At 42.8% G+C, this 15,881-nt stretch overlaps 1 protein-coding gene across 1 annotated transcript in view; it reads left to right on the forward strand.

Annotated features, from left to right (window-relative positions):
• Positions 1-15,881, forward strand: part of ZNF827 (zinc finger protein 827) — a 164,902-nt gene that overhangs the window by 137,914 nt on the left and 11,107 nt on the right. Inside the window, exons 9-10 of the mRNA XM_039254298.1 lie at positions 13,851-13,988; positions 15,404-15,575. Coding sequence (XP_039110229.1) covers positions 13,851-13,988; positions 15,404-15,575 — 310 coding nt within the window. The remainder of the gene's footprint in view (positions 1-13,850; positions 13,989-15,403; positions 15,576-15,881) is intronic.

The following is a 15,881-nucleotide window of genomic DNA, read 5'->3' on the forward strand; positions in this document are numbered from 1 at the left end:
ATAAGATTCTCACGGTGACATCTGTTCTCTACTATAGTACATGTTCTGTAATACAGTGTACAGTTTGAAGACTGATTAGTTATGCAAAGCCTTTGGCATGTAGTATGATTGAGAACCTGAACTTCGTGTGGGGAAGCAGGAGGGATGAGGTGAAGAGAGCACTAAGCTAAGACTGGTTCACTGCCAGCCAGGATTGTACTGTATAACTTTAGGCAACAATTGGCTGACCCACACCTCGAGTTCTCTAGAAACTAGAGGTAATAATGTTCCTTCTTTTTAGTTCTCCCTAGTTCACAGGTGAGGCAAAGATTCTGCTTAAAGTGAGGCCTCCAAAGAACGAGCTTTGACCTTGTATTATCAAAGTTAGAAGTAATGGCTTTCTGTTATGGGGTTGGAAGTGGCATGTCAGGGACAGGCTAGGATTCCTCAGTTTTGTCTGTTTGCAAGTGATTTTCATTAATTCACATATATCATGCATCAATGCACATGTTCTCTCCTTTGCCTATAATTAGTGAGATTTTAACCAAAGCAACAAATATTCATTGTCCACACTATTTAAGGTCTGTATAGACACAGAGGATGAATAGAGATGCTTTCAAAGATGACCAAGTCAGAATACATGAATAAAGTATGTACATACCACCTACAGTAAGTAATACAGGACACTAACTAAAATATGTTGCATTTTCACCATGGAGCAAGGTAGTGCTTCCATTATTTGATTTTTTAAATAGTTTTATTTGTAACGAAAATACTGCATTGATTTTTTTAATTTATTTGATTTTCTCTTCAATTTTCAAATTGAAGTGGAAGGAAGATACTTTTTTTTAGATTTCTCCTTTTGCTCAACTACTTTGGAATTGTATCATTATTACCTGTTTCTTAACGTATTTTTAAGCTAGTAGATATTTATATTTATGATATTATATCTTAATGTATTTTTAAGCCAAAAATCCACTTTGTATTCTTTCAATCCTGAAATGATTAAATAGAAGTGACTTAGATTTTCCATTTATTTATATTGATAATGGTTATGCCCTAACCTTCATATACAAATTCAATTTTTCAGACCCTTTGTCTGAAGGATATCTGTTTGGAGTAGGATTCAATTTATATTAAACCTTCCACACTGTATTCAACAGGGACATTTATATTCAAGGAAGCTGATAAGATTGTATTTTCATCTGAGACCATAGAACGCAATGACACTTGCCACCTAGGAAAGAGAAAAATTAACACATGATCATGACCTCCATAGGACCTGGACCAAATCAAGGCTGTCTATGAAAATCGCAAAGCCAGCAGCCAGTAGCCTCTTTCTACTTTGATACAGAAATGAAAGATCCTTCACAAAAAAGAGTGACACTCCGTGGACACACCTAGAGGGTTACATACAGTGTAAGGGAAGCCATATAGTACACATTCTTCCAGCTTGAGTATCCGGGGTTCAAATCCTGGCTCTGTCTCTCAGCAGCTGTATGAGAACAGACCTACTCCTTAATCATTCTGAGCTTTGATTTCTCCCATCTATAAAATGAGGATAATAATGAGACCAATCTTAATGTATTGTTATGAAGATTAAATGAAATGATACAAGTAAAGGACTCAGCTTTAGCCCAATTCCGGCAACAAAATAAATGCTGAGTAAACAAACCTTAGTCATAGATATTTGAACTAATGACAATGATATTAGTATGGAGGAGAGGGCCTGGCATATATATTTTAAAAATGAAATATTTGCCAGTTGTGTTACTTATCATTCTTGGTAACAAATTACCAGTGCTGCCAATCATCATGGCAGGCTTTAATAGGAAAATGGTAGCAATCCTTCCCTCCTCTAGCTAACACAGTATTTCCCAATCCTGTCTGTGATCCCTACCTGGGGAAAAATCATTAAATAAACCAACACACAGAAATCTCCAGCATATAAACACACATACTTCTGTTTGATCAAATAGATAGTATTTCTGGGTCCAGGAGAAAAATATTTGTGATCAGTGTTGACTTAAAATGTTAAAGCTGACATCAACTAACATAAATTTTAAATGTGCTAAAACTCAAGGTCAAGAGAAAGGCAAAATAGAAGAGTTATATTTTCTGTTAATACAGAACTCAATAGATTAGGAGCAGAGAGAGAAGAAGACTGAAAATTTGAAACTGTATGTAGTCACACAAGAATATTGCAGTGTCTGGGAGCTGATAAGGGCTTTAAGGAAATTTAGAAATCTTTAAAGGAATGGATGATATGATCAAGGCTTGTCCATAAGAAAAGAGGACTAAAATAATTGAGAATACCAGTGGATTCCAATCTTCGTGAAGAGAGGTGCACAATCCCTAAAGGCTTACTTGAATAATATTTGGAAATGACTGTGACTTGAATTTTAAAAGAAGCATACTAAATATTTTTTAAATACTCTATATTTAAAGTATTTTAAATACTTTAGGTGTGATGCACATCATATAATTTTAGGAGTAAATGGACGTTAAAATCTTCATCTCTTAGAAGGTATTTTCAGAAGTCTGAATTTTCCTGTTTTATAGTATTCGGCTATTTTCCTTATTCAGTAAGTATATATTTATTCAACAAGTATATATTTAGCACCTAGTATAACACTGAAGAAGAGAAAAAAACAAAAAAAAAAAAAAGAGGGAATTCTGTTTGCCCAAAGGATGGTAATGTTTTTTCCCAAGATGTTCTCATATGTGCCCATACTTTATAGTAAGTCATAGAAGGAGACTCTTAGATTTAAAGATTTTCCATCACCTCATGTGTGGGTGGGGTAGCTCCATACTTGAAAGCCTGTCCTTTTCTTTCCTTGGGAAAAGTTGGAAGAACAGTCATTATAGGGTCTAATTCTGGAGCAAGTGAAAGCTGACCTGAAAGGAATTTCATAATTAAAATTTACATAACTGGTGCTCAGTTTTGGCACACAGCAGCCCACCAGACGTGAGGAACCAGAAAGAATCCTAAAGGAAGTTGGCGAGAGCAGTGAGGTGTTTGGGTTGTCCCGGGAAAGCCCCCTTTAAATTTATGTGACTATAGATGCTTATTCTTTATGGTTGGTGAATACAGGAAAATTTAAAGTAGAACCAATCAAGACTGTAGCAGATTTGTCTCTGGTAAAATAAACCAGAAAGTTTTGATTTTTCTTCTTTGATTTTTACAGTAAAGAATAGTATAATGTAATGAGTGGTTAAGGATATGGGCTTTGGAGTCAGACAGACTCAGGTTTGGGATGGGCTGTCACTTTCTAGCTGGGTGACCTTGAATTCATTTTTCAACCTCCCTGAGCCTGCTACTTTTTTTTTTTTTTTCCCCTTGGTAAACTGGGCATGGATATCAGTAACTAATGCATAGTGCTGTTATAAGGTTCAATATAATATGTGTAAACTGCATAGTACAGTGGCTTATACAATGGTAAATACTCCATAAGCCTAAGCAATTGTTTTCATTATGCATTATCTCCTTGATATGCTTTTAACAAACTCTGATACTGTTTTGCATAATGGAGATAAACTGCCAAAATGGGGTGAAACTAGTCATACAGTTTAAGCCTTTATGTGTTACAATTATGTTCAGCTTAACCACAATGACTTAACCAAATGAGAGTCTGTTTTTTCCACATAATTAGGAATTCAGAAATAGGCAGGATAGGACTGGCATAGCTGTTTGAGGACCCAGCCTCCTTCTAATTCTTTGTTCTACATCTATCTATCAGATGACTTTCATCTTCATGGTTGAGAGAGGGCTGCTTTACCTTCAGACATCTGAGAAAGAAGAGTCCAGGGTGAATGGCCTTTTTACAAGACTGCCATTTTTTCAGGATTGGGGGAATGCCAGAGACTCTCTCCTTAGGAACCCCCATCTATATCTTATTTGCCAGAACAGTGTTTCATGACTAGCCCCTCACTGCAATGGAGGCTGGGAAGGGAAGAGCATATTTTAACTGGGCACATAACCACCCTAAAAAAAAAAATAACTGCAGCTCTGTTAGCTATTACATGAACAATTAGCAGGGCCTGTTACAAAGCCACAGGAGGATGTAGCTCCCAGGCCTGATGGTTTTCCTACGAAGATTTATAAATGCCATCATCATTGGGACATTCTGAGGACATCTGCTGAGACGTTAGGTCCTACTATCATCATTAAGAACAGAAACGGTCACTGATCTATGTAATTGACAAGATAACAGCCAATGTCCTTTAGATGTGACTCCTGAATCAATATTGTCAGGTTGCTTTCACGTCGCAGTGTAGAATGAGGTTGCCATTTAGTTCCACAATCATGATCTTGGTGATATGACTGTCTCGTTTATTCAAAAAGCACTTATTGTGGACCCACTCATCTTGGAAATACAACTAGGGAAAAAATGTAGAAGCAACATCCAAATCTTTTTTTAAGGTTAAATTAGAGGTGACACATCAATTGGCCTAGCTGCTGACAGTGATGCTCTATGGATGCTTAGAGAAGTTCTCTGAAGTTCTCAAGTTCTATGTGATTGGCCTCAGTGGAATTAGGAGTACCAAGTCCTAACCATTTTCTATTACCAGAGGGATCAAGGTCCAGTTTTCTTCTATTGACTTAAAATGACCTGCATTAACACACACACACACACGCACACACACACACACACACACACACACACACACATCTAGAAAACAGTGATGATTCTTTACCAGTTTAACAGATTACAAGTCAACCAGTAAGGATTTGTTTAGGCAAACTGTTGCCAAGCACTAAGCAAAAAATGTTACCCAAATTTGTCTGAGTTAATCCCAGGATGTTTACTAAGAACCAGTTTCACAAACCATTCTTTTTTATAGACTTTGGCATTGATTTCTTAAGGCCAAAAGGAGCCTGAATGAGACTGTGGGGCAATTGCTTAAGTACTTTGGGCTTCAGTATCCTAATATGTAAGAAGAGAACATTGAAGGAGAGATTCCTGAAGGTTTCTCCCTCAACTAACGTTTGGGGCAGAATGGCCTTCATTACAGGGGAAACCTTAATTCTGGTACTCAACCCTGTACAAGTTGTGGGGTGCCCTGGAAGAGGACACGTTCTGGAATCTGTGCCTTGGAATCTCTGGTTCCTTCCTCATGGAAATGAAAGAGTTGGATTCGAAGAAATTGGAGTCCTCTACTTGATCGAATATTCTATTGAATAGAGTTTGGTAGAGCTCCCTCGAAATTCTACCAACTAGGGTTTATTTCATGGAAAATTTTGGAGAAATACTTGATGGGTTTCATCTCCCCAGGGCCTATGTATGGGCCCTCCTAAGTTTGTTAAGCATTAAAATTTGAAAGGAGTCTACAGAAGACAGATCCTGTGAACTCTTATGCCTAAGTATCTCAACTCCGTGCTTTTAATTAGACACAGAGTAACTACAACTATCACCATATTCTGCTGTCTTACCCGTTCATGCATTGACATCTTGATCAGCAGAAAATCCTGTGCTTTGGGAGAGTGTTTGAAATGGTCCTTAAAGAGGATTGGTCACACCAAGACCAGCAGAGAGGTAATCCTAGGGACCCTAATAGATCTGGTAGGACCTGCCAAGTTACCCTGAGTTGAAGTCATCCATAAAAAGAAAAAAAAAAAACAAATTAAGACTATAGACGTGTACACCAGAGCATAAATGTCAAGGCCCCAAGAGTCCGTCACCACAGCTGACCCCTTAAATCACAAGCAGCCCACAGACGGCAGCGCTTGTTCTACACAGAGAACCTGACACCAAAGTCCATGGTTCTGCAGAGCCCATGACACCGAAGGATGAAGCCAATAGGGATAGGCTCTAACCAGAAAATCACATGGCCTGCCTGGAAATGACCTGATGGGTTTCAACCTATCCAGGAGTACTGACTATAAAGGCCCAGGATTTCAGAATTTCAGTTGAGGTAGGCCTTGAAACTCCAGGCATGATGATGAAAGAAAGAAATGATCAAAATACCATCTGTCATAATGGAAAATCCAGGCGGCCCCGAGCCTCCTCCTCATGCAGCGCTAGTCAATCTGGACACTTATTTATGCGTTGAGGTCACATTTTGGCCAATCTTTTGCTGACGGCTTCAACCAAATAAAGCCTTCCCTGTCCACATTTCTCTTGCCAAAATCAGGTTGAGAGATGGTTCTCTGAGACAATTGTTTTGGCAGGAGATACAGGAGTTTCTCACACAGCAAAATGCACCAATGCCATTCGGGGGTTAAGTGATGTTAAAATGGAAAAGAAGCAAACTCAACTCCACTCCTTTGCTCCACTTGTTGTTTTTTGGATTTGGGGCTTGGGGGTGGGGGTTGTTTGTTTTTTCCCAGAATGCTCCCCAAGTGTCAATGAAATGTCCAAGGGAATTTTCTTCAGTAACAACCCGTTTACCTCAGAGGGAATTGACTTTTAGGATTTTCCTATTTCATCTTCCTCTTATTCCTTCTTTATTCTGACACTTGACATACTACAGTTTCTAACTTCTCTGCGGCTGGAAATATTCTAGGCTGCTACTTTCAAGAAGAAAAACAGATAGAAATCCTAGTGTCTGTGAATTGGTGCTAAATCTGCACATGTCCACTTATAACCAAGAATATTAAACTGTGAGCCAAAGAACAGGAGGGGAAGAAAAATCCCTTCCTTGTTTGTTGTGGACTTTGGCACCGATCCTACAAAGCTTGGAGGAGCTTCAGTGGGACCGTGGGTCTGAGGTCTCTGCTCTCCCAGAGTCAGGAGCCAGGCTACGGAGGGCAATTACTCCATTTCTCTGGGCCTCAGTTTCCTTATAAGTAAGAGGAGAACATTGAAAGAAAGGATCCTTAAGGTTCCTCCTGAACTGAGATTTGGGGCGAGATGGGTAAACCTTGATTCTGGTACTCAACCCTGTACATCCTGTGGGGGGCCCTGGGGTGGGAGAGGGCCTGGAATCTAGCCTTGGTTTCTTCCTCATGGAAATGAAAGGTGGATTCAAAGGAAGAATTTTCTACTTGATCTAGTGTTCTGAAGGTCTGTCAGGCTCCCTCCCAGATTCTACCAACTGGATTTATTTCATGGAAATTTTTGGAGACACGCTTGATGGGGCTCATCTTCTCAGGACCTGTGTGTGAAATGAAACCTGTCTTCTTGGATCGCTAGGTCATAAGAGGCACAGTTTGGTACTGTCTCTCGGCCATTAGGCCTCCTCATTATGAATGAGGGACCACAGTTCACTGTAAATGGAAAGAGCCAAGAGCCCTGGATGGGGACTGCTAAGATAGTGACTCTCCTTTCACTCAGGTCCTGTTTTCCCAGCTGCACCACAGAGATAAAGGTGCTTGTTCCCATATACACATTTACTTCATATAAAACAAAAACCTGTTTAAGGAAGAGGGAAAGTCCCAAATGACCTTCAGGGCAAAGACCACAGGTGGGAAAGTAGCGAGAAGAGCATCAGATTCGATAATACTGAGTAGTCAGGAATTTGTGGAAACAATGAATGGATATCCTAGAAATCCGAGCTTAAGACTGTGAAGAGAAATAAAATGCTTTGTAGGAGATGAAATCCTCTGTGGCTGTAGCTAAAGAAGATATCATTAGATGAGTATTTTGTTATAAAAGAATAAGAAAATCATAGCTACTTAAAACAACCAAACAAATGCTAAGGGATATGGGAATAAAGGTGAAGCGCAGAAGTTTTGTCAATATACCTATATTCCAAACTGTTTAAAAACAGTTACGGTTATAGGGAATTGTCTGTTAAATGTTACGCTTCACTAAAAAAGTTTTTAACAAGGAAATTCCTTATTCATCTAAAAGAAACTTTTAAGTTTTGCATTTTTAGCAGAAATGAAAGAAGATAATTAAGGTGTAAGTGTACACTTGTTGCTACGGATAATGAACATGAAGAGTTCTTCACAGGGGGCTGGAGTTTTAGAATAAAGTTCGTCAAAGGCCAGAACATAACATTCAAAGTACTGAGACCAAGGGAAACCAAGGGAGGAGATTTGAGTTAATGTCATAAGTAATAGAAAGCCCAACTAATAGTGGCTGAAACAAACAGGGGCTTATTTTCTTCACACAGCAAGAAGTCCATAGGTGGGTGGTTGCTGCTAGTCATTCAGGTACTAGAAAATGCCATCAAAGACCAACTTTTCCCACGTTTCAGTTCCTCTAGCCTTAGCAGGTTGGATTTTAGCCTCATGCCTCTTATTCACAAAATGGCTGCCAGAAGCCAGGCATTTCTTCTGTGATCAAGCCAAGAATAAGAGAGAAGAGGACCAACACCAGCCATATCGTCCCTTTGATGGAGAAAGCAGGGGCATTCTCACCGGCTGGAGCTTTCCTGTGTGGCTGCCCCAGCTGCCTCTATAGTGAAACAGGCAGAGGAGAAGGAAAGTTGAGAATGAGTTTTGAGCTAACTGATAAGCAATGTCTGCCAGAAACTTTATCATGGGGGCACCTGGGTGGCTCAGTCGGTTGGGCATCCGACTTTGGCTCAGGTCATGAACTCGCGGTTTGTGGGTTCGAGCCCCGCGTCAGGCTCGGTGCTGACAGCTGGCTCAGAGCCTGGAGCCTGTCGTTGGATTCTGTGTCTCCCTCTCTCTGATGCTCCCCTGCTCATGCTGCCTCTCTCTCTCTCTCAAAAATAAATAAAACATTAAAAAAAAGAAAGAAACTTTATCATGAAGAGAATAATCTGGCTTGTTGTTATTGGGAGGAAGTAAGGATATAAAATCTTTGGGGGAATAGCTCAGAAATGTAGATGTTTCCACTGATAAAATCCTTAAGTCACAGTTCTTGGATTGAGTCAAAACATTCAGAAGGCAAGGGGCCTCATTTTCACCCTGAATTGACCATAAACCTTATTAACTAAAATTCTCTCCAAGCTTCAGTCTTTCCCATTATAAAATAAGAATAGTATTTATTCCCCACCTCACTTAGATTCTTCAGGGGCGCCTGAGTGGCTCACTCAGTTAAGCGTCCAACTGTTGATTTCAGCTTAGGTCATGATTTCACAGTTCGTGAGATCAAGCCCCATGTCTGATCTCTCTGTCTCTCTGTCTCTCTGTCTCTCTGTCTCTGTCTCTGTCTCTCTCTCTCTCTCTCTCTCTCTCTCTCTGTCTCTCTCTCTCTCTCTGTCCTTTACCAGCTTATATGTGTACATGCACTCCCACACTCTTGCATGCACTTTCCTTAAAAAAAAAAAAAGATTCAGTCATTCACATATTCAACATATGTATACTATACACTGGTTATGTGCCAGGCACTGCTAATGCTGCAAATATAGAAGTAAATCATGTAGAAACCCTTCCCCTTAATGACTCATATTCTCATAGAGAAGGGAGACCAGGGAACGCATTTATCGAGTGCTGCTGCATATTGGACTCACTGGCTGCTTTATGTGAAAAAGATATATGTAATATAGAAGATATGCAAACAAATAATATAATAGGTAAAGTGGTGCAATGAAGGTATTCATAAAGGTGCTTTGAGACAGAGAAGAGGAAATGACTAATTCTGCCTGGGGAATTGGGGAAGGCTTTACCAAGGAGATGAAATCTGGATAGGGCTTGAAAATGAGCCTGACTGCTGTGCAGAAGAAGGGCTGGGATGGGGGAATAGCTTCTGGTGCAGGTGCACTTGATTCAAAAGCATCGACGGCTTAAAGGGACTGGTTAGTTTTCCAAAAGGGCAAGTAGCTCATTCTGCCGAGTGCTTGGGTGGTTGGGGGTGATGTGGGGAGCCGAAGGTGAGAGGTGGTTGGAGAAGGATCACAAGGGTTGGGAAGCTCTTCAGAAGGCACACAAAGGAGTCTGGCCTGGAGGGGCCATTGTAGTCCAGGACAAGACAGATCAGATTTGTGCCTCCAAAAGACCATTTTGGAACCGGTGAGGGGGACCAGTGGAACAGAGAGGCTGTTCCGGAGGCTTTGCAGCAGTCCCGATGAGAGATGATGACTGTGTTCAGGCAGTGCGTTCTGGAAAGACCTTTGAGATCTTTGTTTGTTTCCAAAGCTTTATTTTTAAATCAAATAATAGAAACCCTTTTCATAAAAATTTATCAGTCCTTAGCTTATCCACACACACACACAAATTGGAACATGAAATCTTTTTCATTAAGCCTGTAGCCTGTGACCACAAGGACAGCCTAGTGGGTCCCACAAGGGTGACAGAGCACGGTGTCTGAGTCTATGAATCACGACTCTCGCCCGCTGTCCTCACAGTGGTTTCCCTAACGTAGGCTTACAGTCACTATTGCTAATTCATAGAGGCTAGGACAGGCCTATATATCAGGGCTTATAAAATTTCTTTATCAATAGGCTCACAATTTAATTATTTTAAAGTATTTTTTTGATAATGGCCGGTCATCAAGAACAAGAGACAGAGGATGCCTCTCTGATCTGGCATGCCCCTCGAGAGCCTGGGCCGCAGTTGGCAACTCTCAGTGGCAGTGGGGGCCAGTTGTGCTTTAGAGAGGCAGACCGTGGAGTTTCTGGTGACTGCCTGGATTGCACAAAGCAAGGGAGGGAAGGAGGAATCAAAAAAGATTCTGCAGTTTCTCACGTGGCATTTGAGTGGCACTGTGCACAGGACACGTGGCAGAACGTGGTATCGCTGAGCGCCCTTTGAGCTTCATTGCAGTTCTGTGAGGAGAGGGGTAGGCCCATCACCTTAGTGCTTCTCGTGTCAAAGCAGTGCTCCCCTTGGCACTGCCCTCCACTCCCCAGTCTCACCCAGCTGTGGTTTCCAAGTCGTGTCCTGGGCGAGCTGCAAAGGGCCTGTGGTTGCCTTGTTCCTGCCTGTGAAACGAAAATGGGTGGCTGCTCTAAATGCAGACAGCAGTGGAGCACCTGGGTGGCTCAGGTCGTGATCTTGCAGTTCTTGAGTTCAAGCCCTGCATTGGGCTCTGTGCTGACAGCTCAGCTCAGAGCCTGGAGTCTGCTTCGGATTCTGTGTCTCCTCCTTTCTCTGCCCCTCCACTACTCATGCTCTGTCTCCTCTCTCTCAAAAATAAATAATCATTGGGGGTGCCTGGATGGCTCAGTCGGTTGGGCATCCGACTTCAGCTCAGGTCATGATCTCGCAGTCTGTGAGTTCGAGTCCCACATCAGGCTCTGTGCTGACAGCTCGGAGCCTGGAGCCTGCTTTGGATTCTATGTCTCCATCTCTCCCTGCCCCTCGCCTGCTCACTCTGTCTCTCTCAAAAATTAAAAATTTTTAAAAAAATAAAATAAAACAAATAAATAATCATTAAAAAAAACATTGTGGAGAAACTATCTTTCAACTAACCTCTTAAGATAAAAATAAAGTAAAATAAAATAAAATAAAAGCAGACAGCAAGCGCGCAGGGAGAGCAGGTGATCCCCATCGTGGCGCCAGGGGTGTGGCTGCCCGACGACGGCCGGCTCCTGATGGCTCTGGCTGTCTCACCGTGACTGCGGGTGATTTTTCTACTTAGCTGCAGCAAGTATTCATAGTTTTAATAGTTTTCTAAGGCCAGTGGAGGATATTGGACTTCATATGATGCTCAGCTTCTCAAGTGTGTGACTAATACTTGAAAGAATTATTAAGACACTTCTTTATTTTTAATTGCATCCACTTGTTTGGTATGTGACCCAATTAATTCATTCTTGTTGTGAATGTATTAGAAGACCCTGTACTGACTTGACCTCTTCTTGTAATTATGACTGTTGCCCTCCTTCGAAGCACCATTTTGATTACACACTTAAAAGGAGCTACTTAAATACCCTCTCATGGCTGTGTGGCTGAAACGCCCACTGCTTGGGCTCGAGGACAGTCATCTGAGAGTGGTTCTCGTGTCCTCAATGGCTCGGTGGCCACCACTCCCTTTTCACCTCCCCCCTCCATGCCTCCCCTTCCCCCCAGAGGGTTTTAGTCACACCTTCCTGCTTTAATAAGACTCGCTGCTCTCCCTGAGGCTCAAAGCACTGTGTTTTAGCAAACACAGATAGATCAATAAATGTGCCTTATCAATGTTGGGATTGCTGGCAGGTGCCTCAGAGCAAACGTGACTGTGATCCCACCATCCCCCCCCCCCTCCCCCAGACACACACTCTCTCCTGTTTCTTCTTTTCCTTGGGTTCCACTATCTGGCAAATCTGCATTCAAATGAAAACTGATTTTGCCGACTCACCTAAATACAGCTGGAAGCCTATATTTGGGAAGCGGTTGTAACTAAATTGTGTGAAATGAAGTCCTTTCTTCCGACGTCCCTCTGTCCGGTGGTCTGAGCACTTTCATCTGCACAGATCTTAAGAAAAAGTTCTTTCCACCATTTAATTATCACTGCTTGGTATCCAGTTCTATAAAGTAATACTCAGTAGGCTTTAAAAAGATTCGCGATAATTTACTAAGGTAGCGGACAAGATATCAGCTCCGTAAACTGTCTAGTTCTTCGGAGTGAGGCCTAAGAAAAGCACTCTCGACATGTCCACTTCACCCTTTCATATTCTGTCGCCTGGCTTCTTATGTTACTGTGGAAGTAATGCTTGTACAAACCGTTACAGTTCAGAGAGAGGAAATGTGGAGGAGAAAATCAGACATACTCCTAGGGATGATGATGCGGAAGTGAAACCTTTTTAAGAGGACCAGAGGATGTATTAGTGTCCACACATCTCAGTCATGACTGTGAAGTATGTGCGGATAACCGGTGTCTCTCACCATTTTTCCTAATAGGATGAGATCTTTGGGGAAATGCTGGTTGTGCATTACTGCCTTCGGGTATTTTATGTGAACAAAATCCCACAGGCATCCTAGCTTATAATAACAACAGGAGTATACTGTTCCCACTTCCGCAGTCCAGAAGTCTGAAATCAGGTGCCAGCATGGCCGAGTAAGGGCCCAGACCGCCCACTTTGTTCTGTGGCTTCACAAGGCGAAAGGGGCGAGAGAGTTATCTGAGGTCTCTGTTATAAGAGCACTAATCCCATTCCTGAGACTCCACCCTAATGACCCAGTCCACTCCCAGGGGCACTACCTCCTAATACCATCACCTTGGGTCCTAGGGTCCCAACATTTGAATTGGGGGTAGGGGTGACACAGATATTCAGACCACAGCAAATAGTATACAGTTGCCACCACTGAGCCCATGAAACATTAAGTTCCTCATGAAGGCCTTTGCACAACCCAGGACCCAGGCAAAACTTTCTTCGTAAAGGGCAGTGTACATCCTTTCAAGGGATCCAACCATTTGTTTTCACATCAGAATCTGAGATTCTTTATGGGGCGCCTGGGTGGCTCAGTTGGTTAGCTGTCTGACTTCAGCTCAGATTATGATCTCACGGTTTGTGAGTTTAAGCCCTGCGTCAGGCTCTGTGCTGACAGCTCAGAGCCTGGAGCCTGCTTCGGATTCTGTGTCTCCCTCTCACTTTGCCCCTCCCCTGCTCATGCTCTGCCTCTCTCTCTCTCTCTGTCTCTCTATCAAAAATAAATCAACATTAAAAAATTTTGAGAAAAGAACCTGAGATTCTTTATTTACTGTCTTGTGGCAAGAGTGTACATGTCTGGAGTTCTGACATGCAACTCAACTAGCCATTCAGCGAATATTGAGTACTGACTATATACTGGGCACAGTGCTAAACCATACTCTCAACCCACTGGAAGGTCTGGTTGGCTGACCTTTAGTGATAGAGAGGGAAAACACTGGAGACTTGACTAGAAGTGGCATCCATTTCCCATAACTTTCCAGAATAGCCTTCTTAGAAACAGGAAGTGAGCATGAAGACCAGAGGTTAACTTGGACTTCTCGGCGGTTACCAGCCACGTTGTTCAGAAGGAATCCTCTGCTAACGTCCTGATGGATATTGACTAAAATGCAATTTGTTCATGATGCCTTGTCTATCCCTCATGATGCTTTGCTCTTTTGGCCCAGAAACAGAAAAGATAGTACTAGAGGCAGGAAACGGATTGCCATCCTGGAAATTCAATGACCAGCTTTTTCCCTGTGATGTGTGTGGGAAAGTGTTTGGCCGGCAGCAGACGTTGTCCCGACATCTCTCGCTGCACACAGGTGAGTCAGGACCCCCCTCCTGGGCCGTCTGCACTCTGGATCACCAGCCTGTCTACTGGCAAGAAGCTGACTTGGCCTAAGACAGTTCTAACAGGAAGTGGTGGAAATGTTTTATCCTGACCCTTCAAACCATTTTAGCTGGCACGTTCAAAGAAGGCCCTGGAAAGGGTTTTTAGTTGGGTTGAAAGTAGGCTTGATGAGAAAAGATACACCTGCAGGTGTATCCAGGTGAGATTTCTGAATTCTGAGAAATGCGTTGCTCTCATCTTGAGGGCTCAGGCAATGGGGGCTGCCCCCCATGTTCCTGGCTCCATCTTATGGTGGAAAGTGGGAGCGGCAGGGAACGGAGCAGCGTGTCTTTACCTTCACATAATAGTGGAGAAATGTTGGTTCTGCACGTTGCAGAAGGGATGGCAACCAGATTAAGAAAGGATAAAGGAGGAATAAATAGTAACATAATCAATTTAGCAAGAGTAAGTTCCTTCTCCCCCAGAAGGAAGGACTGTATTTTATCTTTACGGCCGCGACCCTCCCCTAGCCCGGCACGACAGATGTGGGGGACCATCTACAGTCACAGTGATGGTGGCTTACATCTGGTTGGAGAAAAACATTTTTCCTCGTTCCTTGCTGTGAAGTGGGGTAAGACAGGTATTTTTTAAAGGCAGGCCCAGTGAGACAAAATAAGAAGCAAGGATGGAAAATGAGGTTGCTCTTTGCTTTTTTTCTACTACCGTCCATTCCATGTATCTGCACAATGAAAGCAAACCTGCTCCTTTACTATAATCTGCTTGATTAATCAAATGAATTCAGAATGCCGCTCTGGAAAGCCCTGAAACGTTGTCAGTTTTAGGAGAGGGTTTTCATTAAGAAATTAATGGCAACTTTTAATTCTATTTATGTAAAATGAACATCTGCCATCATATTATTTCACCCCAGTCACTTTTCCCCCTTTAATTTCATGAGTTTTTAATTTCATGGCTGACCCAGGCCTAAGCCTAGGGGAAATGATGGGGCTTCTCTAACGTCAGTCCCAGGGGTGCTGTGTTCCACTCCCGTTTCCCCAGCTAAGCACCTACCACCTTCAGCTGACACATGGGAGGTGCACACACACATGTTATTTTAGCTCCTGTGCCTCCCCCCCCCCGCCCCCCGATCAGGAAGAGGGACCTGTGGGTGTCTAAGGTAAAGCAGATGGTCCGGCCACCCTGGGACTTTCTTCGATCTCAGTACTAATACAGCAGTGACCTCCCAGATGAAGACTTTTAGATATTTATAATTCCAAGGTGTTCCCTTTGTCCCCATTTGAAATGAGATTTGAACCTTCCTTGCCATGACAGCTTCAAGTGGCCTCTTGCAAGGTGTTGCGTTTTCATTTTTGAGATCCATTTGGGTTTTTTCCTGTTCCTTCTCCCCAGAGGAAAGAAAATACAAATGCCACTTGTGCCCCTATGCTGCTAAGTGCCGTGCAAACCTGAACCAGCACCTGACCGTCCATTCGGTGAAGCTGGTGAGTACGGACACTGAGGACATTGTCAGCGCCGTCACCTCTGAAGGCAGTGATGGGAAGAAGCACCCGTATTATTACAGGTGAGCCGTGAGTGGAACCCATGAGCCCAGCCTTCCCCAGCTTTCCAGAACACTCCTTGCCGGGCGCTGGGGCATATGTGATGAGGTACCTCTTCTCAGTCATCATGCTAACCTTTGTTTTAATACTTGCTTTGCTCAGACTGGACCCAGCAGCCACGCTGACTCCTCTCTTGGCTTGGATAGAATTAATTGAAAGGGAAATGGTCTTGGACGTGGCTCTCTGGGGTGGAGCTCCAGGGAGTGACCGGCTCCGGGGATTATTAGCTTCTCGATTTGTGCAGCTGGAAAGCTCCCGACCTTTGTAAC

Source organism: Hyaena hyaena, unplaced genomic scaffold (assembly GCF_003009895.1).
Source record: "Hyaena hyaena isolate Hyena2069 unplaced genomic scaffold, ASM300989v1 scaffold_476, whole genome shotgun sequence".
Classification (NCBI taxonomy): Eukaryota; Metazoa; Chordata; class Mammalia; order Carnivora; family Hyaenidae; genus Hyaena; species Hyaena hyaena.